The 26204-nt window shown below is 43.9% G+C and overlaps 1 protein-coding gene across 7 annotated transcripts; it reads right to left on the reverse strand.

The window, feature by feature from the left end:
* Positions 1-444: 444 nt before the first annotated feature.
* STX16 (syntaxin 16) lies at positions 445-26204 on the reverse strand. Of its 7 annotated transcripts, none has more exons than XM_082360302.1 (8): positions 25312-26201; positions 10689-10807; positions 10125-10265; positions 8971-9136; positions 7795-7886; positions 7095-7238; positions 5798-5878; positions 445-3421 (listed from the first exon to the last, which is right to left on the reverse strand). In XM_082360302.1, the coding sequence occupies exons 2-8, from the start codon at positions 10719-10721 to the stop codon at positions 3317-3319; spliced, it is 762 nt and encodes a 253-aa protein (XP_082216428.1). In that variant the 5' UTR covers positions 10722-10807; positions 25312-26201; the 3' UTR covers positions 445-3316. The 7 variants fall into 7 exon arrangements, with proteins under 7 accessions (XP_082216428.1, XP_082216425.1, XP_082216426.1 ...); XM_082360299.1 differs by having other exon boundaries at positions 10700-10807; positions 25261-26200; XM_082360300.1 differs by having other exon boundaries at positions 10700-10807; positions 25312-26199.

The raw sequence follows: 26204 nt of genomic DNA on the forward strand, positions 1-26204 counted from the left end.
GGAAATACAGTCCTGGCTTTGAGTTCGACTGGCAAACACCACCCCCGAAATTTTCGGATTAATAGGATGGGAAACATTCAAAGTCATTGAGAAGTTCAAGTCTCCCGGAGCCCATGTGTAAGAATTACTTCTCAACGAGGCACACGTAACTACGGTTTTATCTGAAGATCTCCAGTGTTTCTTGGTATGTATATAAAGCATACATTTTCATAAGGAAAGTAATGATCTGCCTTTTTGTATAGTGGGTAGCAAATCGAGGTGGTCCCCTTGAAAGCATCCATTAGACAGACAGATGGACTCTCAGACACTGAGACAAAGGCCTCGGCAGAAAACAAATAGTCATCAGCCCAAACGATCACAGAACAGGCCAGGCTCTCCCGAAACACAGACGCACTTGAAGAAAACATGCACCCCATCGTTAAAATTAATACTAGGATAGCAGGATGTTCTTTAATCTGCACGACTGCTTTATTGTACAAAAAGTTTCCAGTAACAGTAAATTAGTTTTAAAAAAAGGACAAAAAAAGTCATTTTAGATAGAAGCGTTTCACTAATTGCTTTATTTAAGCACACAAGAAAAAAAGTCTTATCTGACCAATTAGGTTGGAAGGGTTTTATTACCTTTAAGAAGCCATTAGCCAGGATAAAACACTGAAAGCGCTTGTGTCAAAACAAATAAATAATGCTCTCTCAATTAGCAGAGAACGCAGTAAATTCGTTAAATTAGAGACGTACGCGGCTTCGCACCCATGGCGGGCGAGCCGGCACCTCCCCCCAACCCCAAATTAATAAAACAAGAGACAGTAGCTTTCAGTTACGATCTCTCGGGAAAGATCAGGAGCTCTGGGGACCTGACAGTCAATGTCTACGTTTCCCCTCTCCAGCCCTGGTCAACAGAGCCACCCAGGGCACGTTACAGGGGGCAGGGGTCCAGGCTGAGCCCAGAGGAGCCCTCCCTGTGGGTCCTCTTCTCGGGGCGCACGCCAGGCGAGGGGAGAAACGGGACAGGCCATCACTGCCCCCAGAGCTGTGGGCAGGAAGAGGAGGGCGAGAAGGGCCCTCAGGTGCCAGGACGCTGGTTACTAACTTGCCCCTGCTCCCGCAATGCTGCGGATCTTTCCGCAAGTGAAGGCTCAACAGAACAGTACAGTGTTTTGCGGTGCATGGGCTCGGGGCCACTTCCCCGCCTTGGGACACAGTGGTGGCAGCGGACGGCTGGGCTTTAGCTGGCACTGCACTGGATCCAGTCAGCGGGGGGCAGCTGCCCGGACCCCACACAGGATCCTTCAAACCATTCCTAGTCAGATTCATTGTTTTACCCAATGAGTTGGGTAAAAAACCCAACTCTAGTCACCCTAATTCACTGAAAATAAATACAAATGAACAGTGATCCTTTCTCAATGGGTCACTTTCCTTCAAAGGTCAGTAAGACGCAGCACTTGAAAAGCTTCAGCAGTAACCCGTATCACCATCGCAGACTGCCTGGGAGGGAGGCCCCTCATCTCGGCAGCCCCACTGCTGGGAGCAGCTGGCCCAAGGGAGCAGCTTGCCTCCATGAGGTCAGAACCGCTGAGACGAAAGACGTCCACAGCTACTCTCGAGGACCGCAGAAGCCCCCCGTTTCAGGGGCGATCGAGGAGGGGCTGGACTCTTATCCCCTGACCTTCTTTCCCAATAAATAACTGTCAGGGAATGCCGTGCTATTTCCTGAAATGCCAGGGCACCTTTAGATCCTCCTACGGCCACATCAGTAATAAGGAAACCAGTGACTGCCCGGTGTCGTAAACCACTAGGGAAGGGAAGGCTGGGGCAGGGGTCCGGGTTTTAAGCCCATGATCTGTTTGGACAACTTGAATCTCGGGACTTGAGTTTAAATTTCTGGAAATAACTTCCAAGTCAGTTCTAGAGAAACATTCTATGTGACTGGTCCAAATAAATGGCAGCACATTTAATGAGATCATGCTCTTTTAAAACATTTTAAGAAAGGTAAAAATAATGGAAAGCCACTGAAAATGATGCAAAGACCATTAAAACAATACTGGTGTCTCAAGACCAATTAAAACATGAACAACTTCAGTTTCCAAAGTTACCACTTTCCACATTATTCCACAGGTCCAGGAATATATTCAAGCACCATATTGATAACAGGTAAGTAAACAACAAAGTCCTACTTTGGCGATCTGATTCACGCTCACACAAACGAGGGGCTTCTCTAGCCAAGATTTTCACAAATTGCAAGAATTATGCCTACTTTCTGGGCATGGTAAGTGGCAAACGAAGGACCAATAAATCAAACCACTGGTGGAATATTTTACTTTGAAATGGAGTGATGTTTGGTTAATAATTTGAGACCCACTAATCCTATATGGGGTGACCCATTTAGAATGGCCTCTGTGTAAATTCACAGTTCATTAAATGGTGTCTGGTTTGAACAGGTCATTAAGTAGTGAGTACATAAGCAATGGATTGAGCAAGGATGGCTGGGGACGAGCACAGGGACACACCGGCTGCTTCTGGTGACTTTCACAACACTACGAAGCTTCCTCTCAATGTGAGGTTATTTCAAATCACCAACTTTTAAATTTAGGTGGTTTTGCTTAGTAACCCCTTTTGGTTACGGGAGAACATGCAGTGCACAAATTTTAGATGAGGAATACTCCATTTACAATTAATTTAAACTTATAAAGCTGTTTTTAACTGGCCCATCTAAATGTGTTAATTAACATCAATGATGGTTTCTTATTTTTCACACTTTGTTACTCTGATCATTAACAGTGATGGAAAAGCTAAATTAAGTTAATGGGGAATGGATTACAAATTCTTAAAGGACTTCTCGGTTTGTTTTCAACTGGAAAATATATAGAGAAAAATGAAGAGGCATTTTTGCCTTTACTCATAAATTTTTGGTACCAAATTTCTTAAAAACCAGATGGTTTAAAAAAAATTTTTCCAAAAATTATTTTAACATGCTGCTCAGACATGACTGCTAAAAAAAATAGCATATACAGATATAATATATCGAACAGCTTGAGGAGGCCTGTAAACCTTCAACTCGTTTTCTCTTTCTAAAAAAAAATATATTATAACTGAAGAGAGAACTCATCTCTAATCTGCAGCAGTATCCAAGGTCCTTCAAGTGTTGACAGTGAAGGAAAAGCAGAAGCCCCTTCCCCTTGCGCGAGCACGACGGCGCGGAGGCGTCCACGGAAACGCTCGCCGCCCCGACTGGCCCGGGGCCGCACCTCGGCAGGAACCCACGGGCGCCGGGCCCGCGCACCCGGGTCCACGCGGGCCTCACGCCCCGGCCCAGCGCTGCTCAGTGCGACTTCACGCCGACGAGGACCACAATGAGGACAATGATGATGACAAACAATATGAGAATCACAAGCATCTTCCGATTCTTCTTCTGATACTGCTCTGCCTACAGAAAGAGGAGGGAAAAAAGGCCGTCATTTTCCCCAATATCCCAAATCACGGCTCGCTCATTTCCAGTCCTAGGCCTCTGGCTGCACCCACACACCCGACACCTCTGCCACCGGCTCCAGCATCACGATCCCTGCCGTCAGCTCCCGCGAGTTCAATCCACACGAGTCCCATGACCCCGGAGCTCCCTATTTACCCGGCTTCGCTAACGCCCGCGCTGGGGACCCGCCATCACACGGAGGCCGCCGGAGAGGCCGAAGGCTCTGCTTTCAGATCCCTGTGGGCCGCTTCTCCTTACTTCTCCTTCCACTGACCGCAAGGACCCACTCTTTCAACAGAAGCCTCTCGCTTCCGGACACAGTTCTCTGGATGAACGCACAGCTCCTTCACTAAGAAATCGAACACCTGGCTAAAGTTACCACAGCCAGCAGGGACGGAACCGAGGGTCCCAGAGAAGCTTGTTTTTTCTACCTCCTCTGAATTTGGGAACAAGAAGAAATTCAACCTTTGAAGTAGAAACAGGAAAGTTGGCCCTGTGGTGTCAAGCGCAGAAAGAACCCACCGAGTCCAGTTCTGTGCGTCTGCGGACACACACGCCCGTGGTGCAGAACGTGACCCACAGAAAGGAGAGGGGAGAAGGGAGTCGTGAGGGTGTCCCTGTCCACGTCGGGGAGAGCACGTCCTGCCCTTCCGAGGACAGCGCTGCTTCACAGTGAAGGTGAAAGCAAGGAGACAGCCTCAGGGCCGGACCTGCTCAGAACGTCCAGCCTCCGCTGCCCTACTTCCCCATCCCCACCAACCTTCTGACCAGGACGTCCGTTTCCTAAGCGAGCCTGCCCGCCCACCAGGAGCCACTCAGCCACAGGAGGAAACCTCAGGGCAGACAGGTTCACCCGTCTGGAGAGCCCGGCCCATGTGAAGCAGCTCCCAAGGCTCCATCAGCCTCAGATGAGCTGAGCGCCAAGGCAACGGCCAGCCGTGCCTGGAGAAAGAGGACGGCGCGTGCTTAGTTTTCTAATACATAACCTGCACCACCACGGAAGCTGACACCAAATGATATACTTTGAAACCTCTCAAAATGGTTTATAAAGTAGAACCTTAAACAAAATTTTTAGTTCCCATTAAGATTTGTACACTCCCGCAGAGAAAGCTTTTTCCCTTTATCTGTGTTGTATCAATAAACATGTTTCACTAGTTTTCATTTAAGAAACTTCAAAACCGATGCATAATTCAACAGCATATGAAAGCCCGGGCATTACAGAGTGACAAACTAAAGTTAGTTTTCACTCTTTTAATACACAAAGCTTGGCAACCGAATGAACCTAATGCTTAAAAAGCCCTCTGCATGCACAAGGCAAGCCTCTTCTTTCTCAGTATATGCTGGAGCGCCATCCCCACCTGGCATGTGGTGACAAAAGCACGTGGAAGAGGCAGTGAAGGGCTTCTGGTCAGACCTATGCGAGGTCTTTCTGTAAACCTGACACTACTGTCAGATACGGCCATCTCTGCCACAGGAAGTGGCTGGTTTCAGAAAGGTGACAGAGAAGTACATTAGTGAATCGGAAAAATGACCATTATATACGGGTAGGAATACTGCTAGGTCTCAAAGACATGAGGAAACAGACACAATTTATTTTATTTGTGAAGTATTACATTCCTTTTAAAGAAAACATGCACCCAATTATATATGAGAGACACACAGCAGCGTATGTGTATGTTTCTCATAACTCATTACAAGATTTTAAAGATGTTTTCCATTTATAACAAATATCGTGAAAAACACTCCTGAAACAGCCACTTTATTATTAGCAAAGAATAAGAGAGCTAATACTCTCACTTCAACAAACTACTCTTTCCTCAAGGTAGTACACAGATACACTGCGGTAATTAAAAGGAAAAATTAGATTTTTATCTCCTCCAGAATGAAGCCCCACCAGCAATTTATCAGAAAAGTATCACAACAAAGAGAGGCCTGAGTCAGCAGCAACAAGCAGACAGAATGCTCAACACGTATTTTAACAAATACCCACTCAAATCGATTTCCTAAAACAAGACGACCTAAACAAGGAATAAAATATTTTCTAAAAGGGAGAAAACCCCAACTCCTTCAGAATCCACTGTCACAGAAGGGGATTCTCGGCAATTTCAGACCTGCGTGTGAGGTGCACCCGGAATCATTAACTGCAGTAAAACGGCAACAGCGCACGTGGTCGGCCCTGAATAAAACGACACGGTGCATTTTTACAGTCCTATCTCGAGCCGACGGCAGACGAGAACGCCGAAGACAGTTATGATGGAAGAGAAGCCTCTCATGAATTCTTGATATCTGATAATAGTTCTTCAAATTCTCAACCACTGAAAGATAGGGCATTACCTTGTGAAGCTGTTTCAAGCCATCTTCAGTTTTGATACAGGACTGTTCAACATTATAGTCGATTCTATCAAGGACGGTACCCTGAGTAATAAATGACAATTACAGACGATCAACAACCACAACTGGGAAAACTGAACTTCAAAAATAAGAGATGCAAATTGCAGACATCATTATCCACAGAATTATCTGTTTTACCTAACTGTGATGTAAAGGTACACACTGCCAGGTCTGGAATCCATCACCGTGCAATATTAGGCACTCAGTGGCAGACTGCTGCACTAGTCACAATAAAGTCTAGCTCAGGAGAAAGAGATACTGACAAATTGAGGTTTCTTTTTTGGATTTAGCCACTGCAGGATATGCCATATTCAGACTTACTGGGGCTTTAAAAAATATACGGTTCAGTGGAAATAGGCTCTGAGTGGGGAAGGGCTTGCGTCTGTGCCCGTTTGTCGCTTAAATACTTGGATTCAAGTAAGCAGAGAGGGCCAGTTAAGCCAGGCCTGGTTTCGATGAGGTCTGGAAATTGACTATCATGTCTATAAACGTCAGTCACCACGCGGCTCCATGGGTCAGAGCAAACACGGTAAGCTCCAATCCACACGTAAAGTTACACATTCGCCTCAGGGAGAATTTTGTTTTTAATTGTTTAATCTCTTGGTTCAGACAGGAAGAAGGGACACTGGTCTCCAGGGAAGGACAGGGCTGAGGACGGAAACGTGCTGTGTGAGGGGAGACAACGGCAGCGCAGCCCCGTGGGAGCCTCGGGGGTAATTAACGTAACTAGATCTTCCACAGCCCCGCCACTCCATTCTGAGGCTGGTTTCAGGGGGATCAGGACCCAAATCCCTGCTGGCAAGATAATAAAATACCCTAATCAGATTGCAACAGCGAACAAACAATTTAATTCTACTTGAGAGCTAGTGGTTCCAGTTGCCATTACACAATAACCTGCCAAAATTAGAAGGGAAACCTTATCTATTGGCAGAATCACTGCTGAGCGTGGGCAGACCAACCAGGCCCCCAGTGTGGGGTGCTGCCATGAGCACCCCTGGGGGTAGAGGCAGAGAAGAGGAGAACTGTCACGGACATTTGTTTTTCATCTAAAAAATAGTTTATTAGTCTTTTTATGGGGAATGATAGCAGTATATGCATATAATTTGTACACACACATACATGCGTTCGGGGAGTAGGTTCAAATTGTGTTCCTGACGGAAGTGCAGAACCAAAAACGTCTGAAGAAGGACTAGACACTATGGCAGGAAAACCCACTGAGGAGGCAGGTGAATTCACGTACCTGCTCTACAATCATCGCCCCGAGGTCCCTAAATATCTCGTTTAGGTCAGAAATAGACTGCACGATCCGGCCAATCTCCCGCTCCCGCTCTTCCACCATCAGTGTGCTCTGCCCCACCAGCACCACCTGGTCATCCGTAAAACCCTAGCAAAACAAAAAGGACGAAATGTGTGCGTTAGGTTTTATTCCCCTCAAGAAAGCTACAGTGTACCATTTTAGATGTAACTTAAAGGAAATAAATTCTGAAACTATTTCTCTAAAGCACATAAACCACAGATAAGCACTTATTCTTCCCTAACAGGAAAGATCCAAATTCCCCAAACAAGCGGGCTCTAAAGCACTATCGGCCAAAGCAGGGGACACAGAGAACCCCGCGTCTGCAGCTACCCAAGGGCTAAGTAGCAAAACCACCGGGGAGAAGCCTGCGCACCTCTGGGTTCTTCCCAGGAGTGGGGTGGGCAGACTGCTTTCCGGAAGGTTCTGGAAGGCAGATGACAAGGTCTCCCTGCAGCCTTTGGAAAGGAAGAAACAGTATGGCCCCCATGACCGTTCTTCCGCCGGCTGCCAAAGCCACTCGATGGATGTGCACGTCACGCAGGGCTGATCCATTTGCATCGCATGGAAGTTAAAGGTCCACGAAGAGAAGGAAACAGACCGGAGCGCAAATGCACAGCAGTCAATTCTGCAGCCCCTCACGTACCCGATCATAAAGAGTATTATCGTCTCCATCGTCCATCAGTGGTACTGATGTATCAAAAAAATGCTGGGATCTTTCCTCTCGATTCTTCAGGCCTATCACGGATAGGAATTCACTTTACTTGAATACGTAAACCATCCTGGTACTGTCCCACCATTAAAAAGGGGAAATCTAGAGTAAAACTCAACAGTCAAAATGGAGACATTCTTAGCAGCTTTAAAAGGACCCTATCTCACCTCCAGCAGAGGTGGGGGGACAGTAGAGAACTACAAACATGCAACAGTATGCGAGCACCTGGGGTTATCTAAGACAAAAATCACACCGTAAATGTGTATAATTCACTGGATGCCAAGTGAATGACAAAATGACACAACCATGTGAGAATCTCTAAGAGAAGCAGAAATATTTAATCTAACTGCTGTTACAAAACATTAAAAAAAAAATCGATATCTCTCCCTAAAGCCATCTCTAGTAGAATTCCAAATGGCCCCAGTCAAATTTTAGAAATAGTAAAATTAAAACACAAATATGCCAGTTGTCAGGAGGAGGGAGAACTCGTTTTGGGGGGAGCATGTGGGGATATTATCGATTACAATGGCAATAAAGAAAAAACCAGTTTATAGGGTAATTAGAACGAGGATGTAGCTGAAGCCTGACTTGGCACTATTTAGGAAGAAAGGGAGCCCTAGTAAATCACTGTGCCAAGGGAGAAAGCGTTTGTTTAAGCTACTTCCAGGAAAGGCGTTGGGACCCTCTCTCAAATACCTGCTGTTGTGCAAATACGAAGCTCTAGCAGGGTCACAACTGCTTTCTACCTACTTAGCAGCAGCTCCTCCACCCCTAACATCTAGGAAGCCACACGTTTTTAAAATGTGCGAGACTCATTTTCAAATACTTTAAACTTGACACGGCCTATGTTTCTGTTTTGTTCTTTTTCAGACGTGAACGATTTGACACCCTGTCGCCGTGGCTTCAACCTGGGCACGGTTTCCCACTGGGGGCGGAAGGGAGCTCCTTTCTGTTTCGCAAGGTGGGAATGTGCTCAAAAGCTAACAACGAAAGGCACAGGACAAAACGGAGACTAGCAGCGAAAGAGAAGGGTAAAACCACAAAGTCGTTCCAGGCTCTGACGCCGGAACTCCTGTGACTCACAAGGCCCCGCAGGGGCCGGACACTCACGCTTGAGGTAGCCCGACTGCGCGCGCCGGAAGCTGGTGGACAGCTCCTGCAGAGCCTGCGCCAGGGAGGCCACCACGTTGCGAAGGAGCCGCTCCTCCTGCTCCGAGCAGGCCCTGCGGGCCCGGCTGGGCAGTGCCTGCACTGCACGCTGGCACCTGTGGAAGAGCTGGGAGAACAGGTGGTGCTCACAGCAGGGCGGCGGGGGGGGGGGGGTGGCCCAAGGTGCCCCTCGGCCTCTTCGCTCACCGGCCAGAGTGAGACACACAGCGCTCTGTCCAGACCGGCTGGTGCCGAGAACGGCCAAGAGATCAAAGCTGAACCGGACCTGAACAAATGGGTGTGTGTGTGTGTGTGTGTGTGCGTGTGTGTGCGCGCGCGCATGCTATGTGCATCACTCCTTATGGCCTTCTTCTCATTTAATCCCGACAACCACCCTAAGAAGCAGGTATTACTATTATCACTCCCATTTTACAGACAAGAACACTGGAGTCCAAGGGATTAAATGAGAATCATGCCATTGTTACGTCGCTAAAAGCCAGGATCCAAACACCCCAACACCCCAGGGCTTTCCCCACCCATCACATCGCTTCTCTGTGCATCAGCAACCCAGGAGATTTAAATAAATGAAAAATGTAAGTGCTAGTTTACACACTAGTCACATTATTTTAAAATTATTCAAATTTAACATTTTACAGGAAACATTTCTAGGATGCTGAGTTTCTCTAGGATACTAATATACTCAGTCTGGGGCAATAGCTCTCCATCCTTTCAGTTACAACCACCATTTTTTTTTAACATGAAAAAATTTTGCACACTAGTATACAACAGAACTTACACATCTTAAAACCAAATGACTGAACTCAGTAATGTTCTGAATTTAATTTTCAAATCAATCCACAGTAGTATCTACGAACAAATGAAAAACAGTCCCCACTCCTCCAAGGCATGGAGCAGATGCTGACACCTGGAGCAGCGCAGGGCCTCCTAGAGTCCCTCTGTGAACCTCCGCTTGGGAAGTGAAGCTCTGGGACTAACATGCGATCTGATTTAGAGCCGGAGCGCGTTCCGGCTTTTGCGCGGGGGAGAAGGCTGGGAAGCGCAGGTCCCCACCTGCGGCCCCTTCCACCCTCACCTGCGGCCCCTTCCACCCTTACCTGCGTGACCTCTTGGGTGGTGATCTCGATGGCATGTTCCTGCTCGCTGCTGTCATCCAGGGTGGGTCTGTTTAAGTGCTGGTCATGAAGGCTGGCTAACTCCTTCATCTTCTGTTTAATCCGGCCAACATCGTACTGTATCTAAACAAATGAAATCACAGAACATCACTGCTGCCTGCCAGCTATCTGCCTGCCTCTGAGACAACTGGCTACACTCACAGTATGGAGCTCAGTCTTCAGCCAACTTGTAGCTGCCTGAGCAACTTTTAATTCAAACGACCAGACATTCAAACAGCACTCCTCCTGGTTACACAGTTCTTCAGTTTATTTCTATAATTCAGATAGTTAGTACTAAAACCAAAATCACAAGCGTGCACGCGCACACACACACACACACACACACACACACACACACACACACACACCCCTTTCTTGTGGTATGTGAACAGAATAATCCTAAATGTAACATGCTTCCCGGGACGCTCATTTGAGTCTTTATGGCAGGTATCTTAAAATACGTTAATGTCATAATTACCTCAATAAATAAGAGAGTGTGAAACTAACATTCAACTTACTTCGTCCACTCCATCCACCCATTTAGGAGGTAACCGCTTTGTCACACCAATTGCTGCTTCTGGGTCTAAGCTAATGCCTGACACCAGAGCCATGCGATCATCCGCAAGCTACAGGGAGATAAAGGGACATTAAAAAAATTACTCAAATTCAATTTAGATAAGCACAGTCTTACTAACTTTCACTGCCGCTCCCTAAGAAGATTCAGAAATGGAGGAATAAGTGCACTTCCCTGTGTTACACACTTGCTTCTGATACTGCTAGGGTATGCAATGGTTTTCCTGTCTCTTCATGCACCACTTATTAATTTCCTTGGACATACTTGTGAACATGCATTTGACTTGCTCTGGCTACGGAAATGTAATGAAAAAGTCAACAAAAGATTCTTACAAGAAAAACCTTAGTACTATACTATGATGGGATGGCATGAACCTCAGCAATTAATTTGATCAGACAGATGCAAGTTAAAAAAAAATTCTAGGCTGTAAATGGAACTAACACACAAATGTCACGGTTTACTTACATACACTTAGCTTATTTTGTAAACAGGGCTGATCTAGTTACCTTAGTCACAAGATCATCAACCACGTGTTAAAATGCGTGAAAGAACTGCCTAAAACAGTCAGCAAATTACCCACCATTTGGCAAAAGCAATCCTTAAAATTTCAAGGCACTCTTACACTGTCCTTTCCTTTCTTTGGTTAAATGTCCACAGGCAACATTTTCACTTATTTTGAAACCATCTCAACAGCTCTTGTTTACTTTACCTACATAATACACTGCGGTAGGAAGCTTTTAAGAACGGGAGGGGAATCATGGGTTCTGCACGCTGAAGCTGCCCTCTGGCCTGGAGGCGGTGAATGCTGAAAGGGTCCCGAGGTGCCCCCCGGAGCCCAGCACTTACAAATGCCAGTTTCAAAAGATGCAAATGATGATCAAAAAAGGATGGAAAATAGCACATGAAAGTCCTTTACAGGGAATACTTTGTAAATTTTCTAAATCACACTGCAGAATTGGGTGAAGAATTTATATTGCTTTTCTCCCCACCCCTGCATTTATCTAAATTTATTGTTTTTCATTCATTCGGCAAATACTTGTTTGCTTTTCTAACAATAAAGGAACAAGGCAAAATGTTTAACATCCTCAGACGAAGGGGGAAGATAAAGCACATAAGGAAAAGCCTAAATTAAAAGAATTCTTCAAGTAATAAGCCCTAAATCCTGAGCAGAGAGATTGTAGCAAAATCCCTAAAAGCAAATGAGAGTCTTGCGTCTGCCACCCGTCATGCCTGGTGTGGCGCTGCCCCCACTGGCTCAGGGGACCAGCAGCCCAGAAGTGCTCCCAGAGCGTCTGAGTCGTGATCAGGGCCAGCGCATTCCGCCGCCGCGTGGACCCTGCAGGGCCGGTGTCATTTCAGGTCTTGAACAAACGGTGCGTCATCCCGCCTGCAGTATCCGGGGCTCTGCGTCTGTGACGTGGTAATTCTCAGCCAGAGCCACCTTGTTGGTTTTTAAGAGTTCACTAACAGGAATTTTACATTCTCTTTATTATTTTAATCCTCACAAAAGCTAGGTGAGCTAGGAACTATTATTCCAATCTATAAATGAGGAAATTGAAACTCAGGAAAGTTAACTAGCTTGCCCAAGGTCACAGCGTATTATGTGACAGATTAAAACCTGGATCGGCTACTCCAGAAGCACCGTCCACCCGCACGCTGCCAATCACTTTGGCAGGCGCGTGAAATATAACTGTAACTTGCTAAACGCACCAGGACAACAAGCCCTCAGACTTAAACAATAACACCAGACACGGTCCTCGGACCCACTCCTACCAGCTACACCGGGGACTCCAGGACAGGCTCTGGCTGAGCACAGAGGCATCCACAAAGCAGCCTCTCTCGAGGACCATCTGCAGATGCAGCCCCGAGGTGCAGACCTCACTCCACACAGAGCTGTGTATTCCTCAAAAGTCCTGCCCCAAAGTCACCAAGAGCTATGCAACTTTGTGGAGGGCACGATGACCAAAACAGAAGGGACAAATCACACAATCAGCACCCAGCATCTGCCAGCTATACAGCAGGCACTGCAGAGTTGCCTAACTGAGAGCAGAACTTGAACTTAAATCTCCAGCTGTTCGTACAAAGCAACACCTACGGGTCATAGAGTTTCTACTACGCCAGTTTATCATCTAACCCACTACATTTTACTATTACACCATATCTCAATAAAGTAATAATAGTAATTTGTTCTATTTAGAGTTTTTAAACTCACGATTTTGAACTGTTGTTACGGTTTACTAATATACATTAAACTAAAAAGGATACAGAGATGGTATTTACCTAAATTTATCTGCACAATAATTAGTATCAACTTCTCTGAAACAAATAAGAAATTATAAATCACATATGAAAAGTCAGTTGAAGTGGATTCAACTCTTTTTTAAGCAGTACTTGATTTTACACCATAGACGTGTTCCCCCAAAAAACGCACGTAAAAGAGTGTGCGAACACACCCTCTTCAAGTGTCCTAAGGAAGCTTGCTAATCGAGAGATCCCCACGTGAGGGGGACAGACGCTAGCCCATCTAGCTGGCCCTAGCTTTCCCACATGCTGTATCAGGATGTTGCCAATAAGACAGAATAGCTGATTCTTTGAGACTGAAAGCTTTAAACAGGGAAGAATTTGTCCCCTTTATGGTATAATCTGTGGCGATAGCTCATCATGATAAAGAAATGCAGTCTCACTCAGAAGAAATGTGGCATTTATTTTATCAGTATGGATTTGTAATATATTTCACAGTATGTACTATTTTTTTTTTTTAAGACTGTTTTGGGAAGGGAAAACCTAATTGAAGATAAATGTCACTTAAAAATGGGAACAAATATGAACATTAAAAAAATACATCTTAAATGCAAAACAATCACCCTTTCAACTTCAGAAACCTCACTGCCCATCTCAACACGTTTCCTCATTTTTAAGATCCAGAATACATCAGTTTTCAAGTTGCCATCCAAGTCAGTTCAGACCTTAAAAAGCTGCCAGGTTTCTCATTCTCTTTACTTGTGCCTACTCCATTCGGTGTCCCCCTACCAAACACATGATGTTGCTCATTAAAGCTTTTCTTAGTGAACTTGTGCTTCTGAAGTAAAAAAAAAAATCTTACTTTTTAAATAAGAAAAAATTTTTTAATAAAATTGTATTTATGAGGATTAAGAATTCTTGTCTCTTTGATTTGTAACTCTTGTCCTCCAAGAACTATAGGGTGCACGACCACAACCCAGAGTCATCCAGCTCAACTGCATCAACGCAGGAAAATGCCAGCGGGTGCCCACAATGGCACACCCACAGGCTTCTTGTTCAGCTCATCAAAATTATCTTCTGCTCTTGGTCCACTTTAGACATTGACAACTGTCCCTTTAAAGAGTACCAGACAGTATGGACGAGTGCTTGATCTATGGACGGAACACACACACACACACACACACACACACACACACACACACACACGAGCACAGTCTTATAAATCTTGCTGTCCCAAATATACAGCCTTCCTCCTCTTAGCAAACCCTGCCTTTACGAGAAGGCTGATTTGGTGTACCGTAAGATTAAGGAAATGGCAGGGCCCCTGCAGGGACTAGAAAAGTCAAACACAGCCCCTCCCACCCCACCCCCCGCCACACACCCATGTAAAAAAACACACCAAGTTCAGCCATAATGCCCTGGTAATAAGAACCAGTACTGACAATTCTGGACTTTTTAAATGTTCTGTGGCAACGAACATTTAAAAAGTCCAGAAGGGACGTTGACAATTACAGCCTGGCAGCTCTGGTCTCCACCTGAGACAGTGTGGGAGTGTGTATGATGCAGTCAGACCACAAGCGTAACTCACTGGGCTCGGAAGGCTAATAGACAATTAGGCTGAAGAAATCTCAGTTCTTTGAGGGAGTGAATAAGCATGTTGTAGAAAAGAGAATCAGGGGCTGTCAGCCCTACAGTTTTGTTTTTTTTTAATCTGTGATAGTTTTAAAAGTGTTTACTTTCTCTGATTATGAAACAAAAAATGTTCAAAATTGACACTTCTTAAAAGTGTAAAAAATATAGAAATTAAAAAAATCTGACAATCACACCACCCAGATACAATGTTACTAGTTACGCTGATTTTCCTTTTTTTCTCAACTATTATATACATCCTAAAAAAAAAAAAAAGTAGGGAGCAACAATTACCTGCGCTCTGTTGGTACTGGACCCCCATTGACTTGGTCATTTTAGTCCCAACAACAAAAGTGCAGAGGGAACTGCTCCCTGTTCTACAGATACAGACACCGAGGGGCTCACGGACTTTCCTTCTCAATGCTGCCCTCAGGAGGGGGACCAGTGAGCCAGCCTGTGGCCCCCAACGCCCCTGCTACTTCACCCTGCCCTTCCCAGGCTATATGGTTTGGGAGCCTGATTTTACATCTTGTAATTTTTTAATAGTTCCTCCTATGAATTTTAAAACCCAACAACTTGGGAGATGACTTTGTCCTAGGCAGGGAGTAGATGAGAGCAGAGAGCAGAGGACAGGGCCGTACACTGGGCAAAAGGGTGAACGGTGGGTGGGCTTTCTCCCTGGGCACACCTTACTTAGTATTCCTGGGGAAGAACACAGCCTGCTATCCCCAGGGTGCAGCAGATTTTCGAGTTGGCTTGAGTAGGAGAAACGACAAACCAATGTGGACACACTGCAGGACGCCACCCGTGACGCAGTCAGGACAGCGTGCTCAAGCCTCACCCACCCAGGGGTGGGCTTCCATCTGACCCACGCCAGGATCGATTCGAAGCCCTACTGCAGTCTTGGCAAGGTGAGGCTCTGGACACCGTTCCCAACACAGCCCCAGCTCCTCGGTCAGCGCCTGGCACTTCGTGGTAATAAGTACGCAATTATAATCAGTTGCATAAGTCAACAATAAATGGAATGAATGAATGAAGTAAAAAAAAGACAGGTCATGTACAATTCACTTCACTGATACAGTGGTTCTGGACAAAGGACAAGAAGGGGAAGTGAGTGGCTCGGGTGGCCGAAGGGCCACGTGGCCCCGGAATGGAAAGGCTTGGAGCTCGGAGGGCCTCTTGGCATGTGAGGTGCGTGTGGCTGGGAAGGGGCTCTCCACTCGGGGTCTCTGCTAGAGATCGTGGCAGAGAGAATTTCTGCGGGGGGAGCCAGTGTCTGGAACTTGCTGCCTGAAGAGGAAGTAGGAGAGACTGGAAATAGGTTCAGACGGCGGAGCCCTCAGGAAAGACGACCCTTGACAGGCCCGGTGGGAGAAGTGTTCAAACTGAAGCTGTTCTGCTGTTTGTTTTTTCCCCACGGCCCACTTCCTTTTTGGGGCCACAAGTCCCACATTTCCAAACCGTTCAGTAAGCGGTAGCATCCATTCTTAGATGGATGGGTTTGGTTTTAAATACTAATTGTTTTTTAATGACTCAAGTAATAGATACACATGGCTTAAAAATATATATCCAACCTACGGAAAGGGTTTGCAACAGAAAGGCAGTTTCCCTTCCATCCCAGACTTCTCCTGGAAGGTATCCACTGTTAATAGTTTCTCCTGTCTCTTTTCAGAAATCTAAGTACACACAAGCCTGAATGTTAGTTATTTTTCTTAAAAAAATAAAATAAGACATAATTTTTATTTATTTATTTATTTTTAAAGAGTAGGAATCGCGGTGCCCAGTGTTTCGCATCAGGCTTCTCGCCACTTGGCCGTGTGTCTGGGAGCTCATTCCCTGCAGCCCTCAGAGACAGACTGCACTCTTTTTAACAGGTACAGTACAGGGAATGAGAGTTGCTATATAATTTATTTAACCAGTTCTCCACGAAGGATCTTTAGGTTGTTTCCCATCTGTTGTTATTATCAACTAGTAAGGGACCCCATTGGTTTTGAAGACAGTGGCCCTAACCCCACCTCACTGTTCATACTTCTAAATGAAAACAAAAACCAGTGACACCCTCCCACCCCCAATTTTAAAAGGACTCTTTTAAAAAGGTTTACCTTTAGGAAAAATATTTTCAACCCCTTCATGGCTGAAACAGATACTAGAAACACAAAACCAACAATCACAGTTCAATCCCCTTTTTCCTCAACACTTTTATTCACACGACTAGAATAAAGTGCTGTGAACACATACCCTCTCCATCTTCTGGGAGAATTGCTAATAAGTGACGAAAAGGCCAAAATCGTGCTGCTAGGAAGGGGGCCACATAACGATTAGTCAGTCAGCACAACCGGAGGGTCACTCGCTTGGGGCCAGTGACACCTCAGCAGACATCTCAACAGGTCTGGTGGCTCCGGGTCCTGCTTCCTTAGGGCTTTTGCCAGACATCACGTCCTTCTACACCTCTGAGCAACCTCACTGCACAGTCTCAGGAATCAAGGGAGCTGCATGCATAATCCTAAAAACAATGTGGCTTATTTTAAGTGCAAGAAATTTTACTGCTTCCAAAGTTGAGACACTTTCCCTACAGTAGTAAATAATGTTCCTAAGCCCTTCTCTAAATCATCAATTCATCTGGTGTGAAAATACATTGAATAAATCCTAAGTATTAAATTGTAAAACACGACAATTAGAAGTAATCAAAACAAATGCTAAAATGTACACTCTTAGCATTTTACATATGACCAAAGATTTCAGAAAAACAGGCATAATTTTATAAACTAACATACAAAAATAGTCAAAACACAATACCTCATCCAGCTCCTGAAGAGATATGTTGTTCCCATCAGCCCATCCAGTTAGGGATAGCAAAAAAAAAAGAAGGATGGGGACAGACAGACAGATAAGGGATGGTCAGTTGAGAAAACACTGAGATTTTAAGCAACTGTAAAGTTGACTAAAAATAAAGATCCACTAACCAAAGCATTTAAAAAAATCTCCCCCTTCTGATTCTTCCTTTTTTTTTTTTTTAAAAAAAAAGCTACATCAATATTTATCTTATTATGTTTTTTATTTTTATTTACCATGATTGTTGTTTTGGTAAATGAGATAGGATACAAACCATAAATAGTTGTAAAAATTAAAATACAATAGAAACAAATAAAACACACTTGCTTTAGTTTCAATAAAATATAATGGTATCGCTTCATAAACATCAAATATCATATACAAGATTCTAAATTTCCCTGAGGAAGATAAAATCAAGAGAGCAAAGCTAAAATGTAATTTTACCATGTCAAATAAATGTAAATTTTAACATGTAAATCAGCCCTGCAAATGCAGCAAAATTAGAAAATGAAAAACCCCAAAAATTGTCTATGGCCGAATTCAGATAATATTTGAGTGACCACATATGTAAGGGCTCTACAAATTAAATCCCGCAGACACGGCTTTCTCCGTGGTAATAAGCAAGCCGAGAAACCACTCTTCCCCGGAGAGAGACACAGGTGGTAAAAGAAAAGAAAAACTCTTCCCATTTGCTTGGCATGCATTATTATTAGTCTAGAAGGCACACAGTTATTTATTAGGCTATTACAAAGGAAAGTAAAACAAAACAAAAGGTAAGGAGAGGGTTTTTTGTTGTTGTTGTTGTTTTGTTTTTTAAAGGGGGAGCAGAAAGGAAGCAGCACCGGCTGGCAGAAGATTAAGTTTCAATTTAAAACCAAAGGTTCTTTTTTCGATCAAAGTGGAACTCTATCTTCTGAACAGACATTTACTAATGACAGATAATCTGAACAACTAGGTCTTTTTTTTTTTTTTACAGTATTGATCACTGAAATAATTAGTGGTGAATTTCAATAATCAACTGTGTTGATTTTTTTTTTATGCTGAGCAGTCAATTCAGAAAATAAAAAAACCATAACTTCCTTCTTTAAAAATTAATAGTGCAAATGAAACTGGTCTATCAGGGCCAAAATATTATTAAACAATGACAGCAATAACAGTGTTACCACACAACATTCCTCCATGTAAAAATTCAATCAGCTGACATTATAGAAAGCTGAAAGCCCTCTTCATTCCTTCTACACTTTGCCATGAGAGCAAGAGAACTATATGTCTATACACACCCTGCCATAACAGTAGTACTACAAGATATTAATAGAGAAGATAGTGTCAAATGGAAATCTGATTTAATTACCTTTTACTTTAAAAAGAAAAGCTCTTTATTTTTTAAAAGCTTAACATTTTCAGCAAGAAAGCACTGAAGTGGTTTTATTAATAAAACAAGACACAAGGCAAAACCCCTAACTCAGTGTCTCAGTCTGCACATCTGCCTGTCCTGCAGTGCCTCCTTGGCATCCCATCTTTGGATAAAGCATTACCGCAAACCCTGGTTAAGATCTCTGCTGCACATGAGCCTGGCCTCTTGGATTATCAACCAAGCACACACCCTGATCTTTTGGTTTCTACAATTATTAGTTGACAAGAGGTGAAATCAGAATCGTGGGCTAGATACGACTCTTTTTTTTTTTTTTTTTTTTTTTTAAACAACTAGGAAAATCAAGCTTCAGAATATATAAATCCATTTCCCCAAAGTCACAGGGCTGAGATGGGGACAGACCCAGGTGTTCAGGCCTCTTTCCACCCCACCTTCCAGTCTCTCTAATTTTATTAACAATTCAGGGAGTTACTAGTGATAGGCAGCTACTACCATACCACACTGGGAATTAAATTCAGGAGGTCTTCTTTTTGAAGAGCATCATCCCCTCCCATTTTGCTACTTAAAAACAGAAGGCCTTTCAAAACTCCCCCTGCCACCAATTTACCAGAAAATTTTGTCAAGACCTGAATTAAAACATTTAGAATTACCATCAGGAAAAACCAAAATATAGCCAAATGAAAACACGGCACTACACACCATCACTTTCTAAATCTTTATAACGTCCACATCTAGGTTTCTGACCTGCCAATGGCATACAATCAAGCAAATATTGAAAGCTCCAAGTAGCATGTGGAATTTATTGTCCAAAGAACTTTCTACATAAAACTGAAAAGTAAGTGGAAACCCATCTGTGTTTACTCAGGAAGTCTGGAAAAGTTGAGCAAAATGAGTTGGAAATACAGGTCTATGCTATAGTGATATTTACTTTATTTCCGTTACTACCAAAGTAAAAGTTTGCTTCACTTTTGTCCAACAAAGTACCCTTATTCTCAAGTAAGCCTCTCTGCTCAAATGGAATCTTTAGAAGCAGAAAAGCAAATAGATCTAAAGAGAAATATACAATGATTTCATACTTGGATTCTAAAGACAGAGAACTAACTTTCCAACAGACTCAGCATGGACTAAAACACAGAACTTTCAATACGCAAGTCAAAATGGACTTGCGTGGTTGTAAAATGAGATAAAGATGCAATCCCATAGTAAGAAGAAAAAGATTTTTTTTAATGGGTTCTTCCATTCTCCGGGACCTGCAGCCCAAGTCCGGGAAAAGCAGCCAGCACTCCTGTGGCCCAGCAGGTAACACAGGGCTCCGGGCCAGGTCTGCCTGAGTTCCCAATCCAGTTCCCTGGCTCACTAGATGGGCAATACTGAGCAAGTTTCCTAACTCCTCGAAGCCTCAGTTTCCAGATCTGTATCATGAGAAAACAACACCACCTATTTGATGGAGCTCTGTGAGGATGAAGTAGGGTTACGCACGGAGAGGGCTAAGCCCAGTGCCAGGCACACAGTAAGCTCTCAATAAATCTTGGCTAATATTATAGTCAAGACTGAAGAAGGACCTCAGTTTTCTTATAACCACAGTTAATCCTCAATTGTTTTTCTTCCCCCAAAGCACACCATGTTTTATTAAAAATAATGTGCTACTTTCAAACTAATCTAAGACCAATTAACTCTAGCTTCCATTTATAGATTGTGCATTATTCTGAAACAGAGAATAGATTAAGCAGTAAACACTAACAAAGTAGCTCAAATCCCTCTATCAGATCTGTTTCAGGAGATCAAAGGAAATCACACAAGTCACACAGCACCTCACCAGATGAGAACAGCAACTCAACATCTACTTGTCATTCATTCAAGACTTTACACGTTTTTTTGAATGATTATTTAATGCTGTAAATTCATTCCAGCTCCTTAAAGCTAAGCTGCCTGTAACTGCCTGAATGAGGTGCTGCCTTAAAACCTGCACTTGGCAGACAGAACGTTAAAACTACTTCTCCACAGTATTGGAGCTACTTTTGAGGATTTTTGAGGTAACATCGGGCTGATGGGCAGGGCAATGCTGTTGACTGTGATTTCCTCCTTTTCAAGTTAAAGCTAAGGCTGCAAGCCTTGGTCAGGAGAAACAATGTATTAAAACAGAATCTGAGAAAGCACGGCTGAATCCACAGGGCCACTAGAAATCACCTAACTCAACCCCTCCATTTACAATTAAGGCAAAAGATGCCAGAAGAGATTAAAAGCTTGCAGGAAGACCTACATTCGGAGTCAGCCACAGAGTGAGACTTGGCCCTAAATTCCCAGGTTTAAACTCCAGGGCTCTTCCCTGTATTTCACGCTGCCCTGAGGCCTAACCGTGATGGGGCGTCCAAAACTGAGGCCAAAACAGAATGAATGGGAAATGCCAACAGCTGCATTTTGCTGACAGTCTAGAAATCAAACCCCTGGTCTATTTTTAACAATTAGTTTTACTAATATCAACACAACCGAGAACACAATTAAGTAGAATTTTGTTGAGTTCTGGGTGCTGAACTTTAAAAAGCACACAGAAAAACTAGACTTCATTCATAGGCAAGAAAACTTAACCTCCCTGCCTGAGCCGGGACTGCTGAGCTAGAGAAAGCTCCGGGGCACCAGCAAGCTGCAGGGTTATCTATCCTGCAGGAGAAGGAAGAGGCTTCCTGTGTCAGAGACCCCGGGGGCTCCGAAGCAGAGCTAGGACCACAGGATGCAAGACACAGACAGAGACGGGGTTAATAAAGGCAAGGACTTTTTTCGCAGTGAAAGAGGTAGGGGTGACGGCTGCTGGAATTTCCTATCCCCATCACATAATGCGGTCAAGGAAGGCAGGCAGAGGGGTTATCACAGAGGGGATGTTGGGTCAAACGACCTTTAGGTCCCTCCTGGCCCTTGGGACGTTTTGTTTGTTTTGTCACCGCACATCCTCCTTAAATTCCTGCTTAGCTGTGACATATTTGCCCGAATGTGGCACAAACCTGTTTTATACGCGTGTATAGGTACACACACTAACCCCACCACCACCAACCACCAACTTCTACTTTTTTCCTCCAACTAGGATGCAAAAAAATGCCTGTTTAAATTTGTTGAATGATATGGCTTTATGTGCCCTTTGTTTTGAGGTGTGTAACACACACACGCACGCACAAACACTTTACAATCAATTTCCACAGCTTTCACCTAAAATAAGGATGTGCAGATTCAGATTTAAAACTAAAAAAAAAAAAAAAAAAAAATTTCAGATGTGATTTATTTCTAATTGTGAGATAATTTGCACACCCCAAAATCAAGGTCTACAGCTTTTTCTTCTAACTAGGAAGTAGAAATTTCAGTTTATGATTTTTTAATTAAGTTACACTCTAGAATTTAGTTACTTCCTTTTTTAATTACCTGAGTTTTAGATAAATATATACAAATTGCCTTTTAATTGTTTTACTTGTATTTTTAACATGCTAGGTATTTGTTAAGTTTTTATTTATGATTTTTCAAACATACAGAAAACTATGTAAAATGGCATAGCCTCCCCCCCACATATTCATCAGTAGACTTAACAATTAGTAACACTCTGCCTTAACAATTAGTAACACTCTGCCTTATTTGTTTCCTTTATGGGGGGCGGGGGTTAAGCATATAAACTAGGTGATCTTTTGACATTTCAATACTAAACATTTCAGTAGACCCCTCTAATAAAGCTAACAAATTTATTTAATTAGTTTAACTAACTAATAATTTCTTAATACCACCTAAAACCCAGTCCATATTCAAATTTGATAGCATTAATTTTGTTTGATTTGCTACATGATTTTGAAACTTACAACTCAGAAATGAGGTTTAAAAAATTTTATGAGCTAGATATGCAGTGAAAAATATTACATCCGTTATTTAATAAAGTTTTAAAAATTGTGTTAGACATAGTTTTCCCCAAAATGTTTATAACATTTTTCCAACTTCCAGAAAAACTGAAAATATCGTACCCTCTATGTAGTCATGCTAACATCTTGACATATTTAATTTTGTGTGTCTGTGTGTGTGTAGAAATGGTTTCTGTAGAATCAACTGTAAGCAAGCTGAAAATATAATCATTCACCCCTAAACACTTCGGAAATTTATGACATGCCATGTGTTTTTTAATGCACACAATTAAAATATATAAACGTGTGACTTCTATTTAATTCTAACCTAGGCAAACCATCTTTGTTTAATTGCAAAATCTATTTTTTAGATAGTCTTAATTGACTACAAGGATATTTTAAATGATCTGATTGCTCATAATGATCTGAGAAAGATTTTAAAGAGTCAAACCAACATATGTAACATTTTAAATGGTATAATATGTAAAAAATACTTTTTAGTGCTCTCACTTAGGCATGTATTTTTAGTCTGACTTAGAAATCTATTTTCAAGAAAATGTCTGAGTTAGCTAAATATACCTGTACATTTTCTGACATATCTCTTTTTCCAAATTGTACAGTTTAGCTATATATTTTAAAATATTTGACTTAGTTTATATATATATTTAAAATTGCCTAACTTCGAAAACCATTTAAAAAATAGATTTGACTTAGAGATGCACTTTTAAAAAGCTGCCTATCTCAGACACCAGGTTTTTAAACCGTCTGACCAAATGATTAAAAAAAAAAACAAAAGTCTCATGTTATCCTATGGTTCAGTGTATTCCGAACCTTACATGATTAAAAATTTTAAAGTAAACATTATGTTTTAAAATCAGTTAAAGACTGATACCTTAGAAACATTAACAGGAGTTTTAGTTCTGTTTTTTTCTCCCCACGAGGTAGCATAAAATCAAGTCATTTAAGGAACATGCAATTTTTACATCTTATTTAGCAAAACTAAACTTCCATGGAGGAATTTTTTTTTTTTTTTCACTCACTTCTACTCTCTATTTCTTGGCTTATTTCAGAACATTCTTTTCAAAATTAGCGCTGGAATTAGCCCATTCCCATTTTGCACTTACTTCAGTATAATACGACTTCTTTCAGTTTACAAACGTAAAAAACCTTCAAATTCTTAAGTAAATGAAAAGCTAAACACACTCTGTCCCTCTGTTTTCTATGCTTTTTGACCTAAGTTTACCGTGATTTTATTCCTAAAACTGCTCACACAGTTTACAATATTTTTTCTATATAAGCAAGCTGGCCAAATACATTTTCCTCTTCCGATTTACAAAAAGGAAAAACTGTCTTTGTAGACTCTCTGTCAATAATCAAGACAGAAGGCCTGATTTTTGTGAAGCATTTAGATCAAGTCATAAAGAAAAAATGTAAAGGGAATACAGTCCCTAACAGGTGAAATAAATGTGATTCCCCAAACTGTATATGTCAAGTATAACCCCCAAGAACTTGGTCTTGGGGTGACTTTATTCTCTCCTCCTCCAATGCTGCTTCTATTCAAACCCAGCCCGTCTACAGCAAGGACCACCCCCCCCCCCCAACTACAAACTAGTTTCATAACTTCACTTTTCCATTTAGGCTCATCTTCATTCTCCTGTTTAGATCATGCACACACACCCCCTTATTCAACAGAGCAGGAAGCTGAGGCTCAGGAAGAGAAAGGAGCCCCTTAAACAAACAGAAAAGCACAGCAATCCTTCCAGGCCCTCCCAGTAAAAGATTCTACGGCTGGGCTAAAGAAAGTTTCAGGTTAATTAAATCAAAAACCGTGGGCTATTTGGGGGGTTGATTTTCACATACACACCATGTTCTTTTTAAAAAGTTCGAAAGGAGGGAAAAGCTTAATTTCCTGTCTGGGAAATGGAAAACGAAGAAGCTAGCACCTTACAGCCTCACAAACGAGAGCCCCCAGGAAAAACAGCGAAGCAATTATTCACAGGGAACACTAAACACAGAGGACTGCGAGGCCATTAAAAGAAAACGGACTACAAAAAACCAAAACAACAACTCCTTCCTCTTTGGGGGAAGGGCATCGTGCATTTGCAAGGATTTGGGTCTGCGAGCCTGCAACCCGACCAGCAGAACCGAAGTGTGGCTCAGTCTGCGGGGGCGGAGTGGGGGAGGGGAGCTTAAAACAAAACGGAACGAAAAGGCTTCAGAAAGGCCCAAAGCTTCCAAACCTTAGTGCTAAAACATATGTAAATTGGAGGCTGCGGGTCGCGCAGGGACGGCCGGGGGGAGGCCGGGGGGTGGGGGGGGAACTGGGAGAGATGCGGAAGTGAGGAGAGAGTGCAAGGCAGAGGTGGAGCAGGGAGGGGCCTAGCACTGGTTCTTCCCCAGCCAGGGTGATCGATGCTCTCGGACCCCAGCCGAGAGACCTTGCATTTCCGTACTAGTCTTAATCTTCTTTTTTAAACAGAGAGACAGACAGAGACAGACAGACAGGCAGAGCCGCAGTGCACACGGTGCGTGTGTCGGAGAGGCCGCCGCCAGGAGACTCACCGCAGCAATACTACGTGAATGCAGAGGGCTGCAGGTGGTGTGACTACTCACTTGCTCGGCTAACAGCTGCCGGTTTTGGATGGAATTATTCCGCAACAACAAGAAAGCGTCCGTTAAACGCCTGGTGGCCATGTCTCACCCTTTGTGACCCCCCGCTCAGGGGCCCCCCGCCCACTTCGAGGCCAGGTTTATTCACTTTCTTTCTCTTGGCCTGGCCTAGTCTAGCCCACCCTTCACAGCAGCTTCTCTTGACAAGGCCTCGGGCCTTCAGCCGAGCAGGCGGTGCTCTGCGCTTCGTATTAGCGCAAAGACCCCTCCCCAAATAACCACCTAGGCTTTCCGATTGTCTGACTCCCCCTACCCAAGACCTGCCTTCGATCTCTAAGCACTTAAATCCCCCCAATCCTTGCGTTGCTAGCCAACTTCCCAGAGACCCCTCCCCAATCCAACCTTGGATCTACAAGCGTCTAACTCGCCAATCCGGCTCCGGGCTGGGAGGCCCTGAAGCCCCCTACCACATTAGTCTCTGACACCCCCTAGGGCCTTAGCTGGCTCTGCCTAACTTGGCTCACAGGCGTCTGGGCCGGGCCCTCAGGCCTGTCTCCGGCTCAGTGTCCCCGCCAGAGGCTCTGGGAGGCCTGCCTGAGGTCCCCTTTGGACAACCCGAGCCAGGCCTGGGCCCTGAACTTCTGCTGCTCCCTTCTGGGGCCTGGTCTGAGCCTGCTAAGGCCGAGGCCCGACCTCCTGACCCCTTCCCTCTGTGGGCGGCCTGGTCCTCCACTGCCACCGCAGGCTGCCGGCCTCCAGGAGGGCAGCAGGGCCTGCCTCCCCGGCCTCCTCACTCCTCTTCTCCGGCTCCCTCCATCCCGGGATCTGACTGCTGCTCAGCCCCGGGCCGTTTCCGTGCTATGGTCCCGGGTTCTGGCGTCCCCCCTGGCCCTCTT

This window comes from Balaenoptera borealis, assembly GCF_965194805.1.
Source record: "Balaenoptera borealis genome assembly, chromosome: 16".
In the NCBI taxonomy this organism is placed as follows: Eukaryota; Metazoa; Chordata; class Mammalia; order Artiodactyla; family Balaenopteridae; genus Balaenoptera; species Balaenoptera borealis.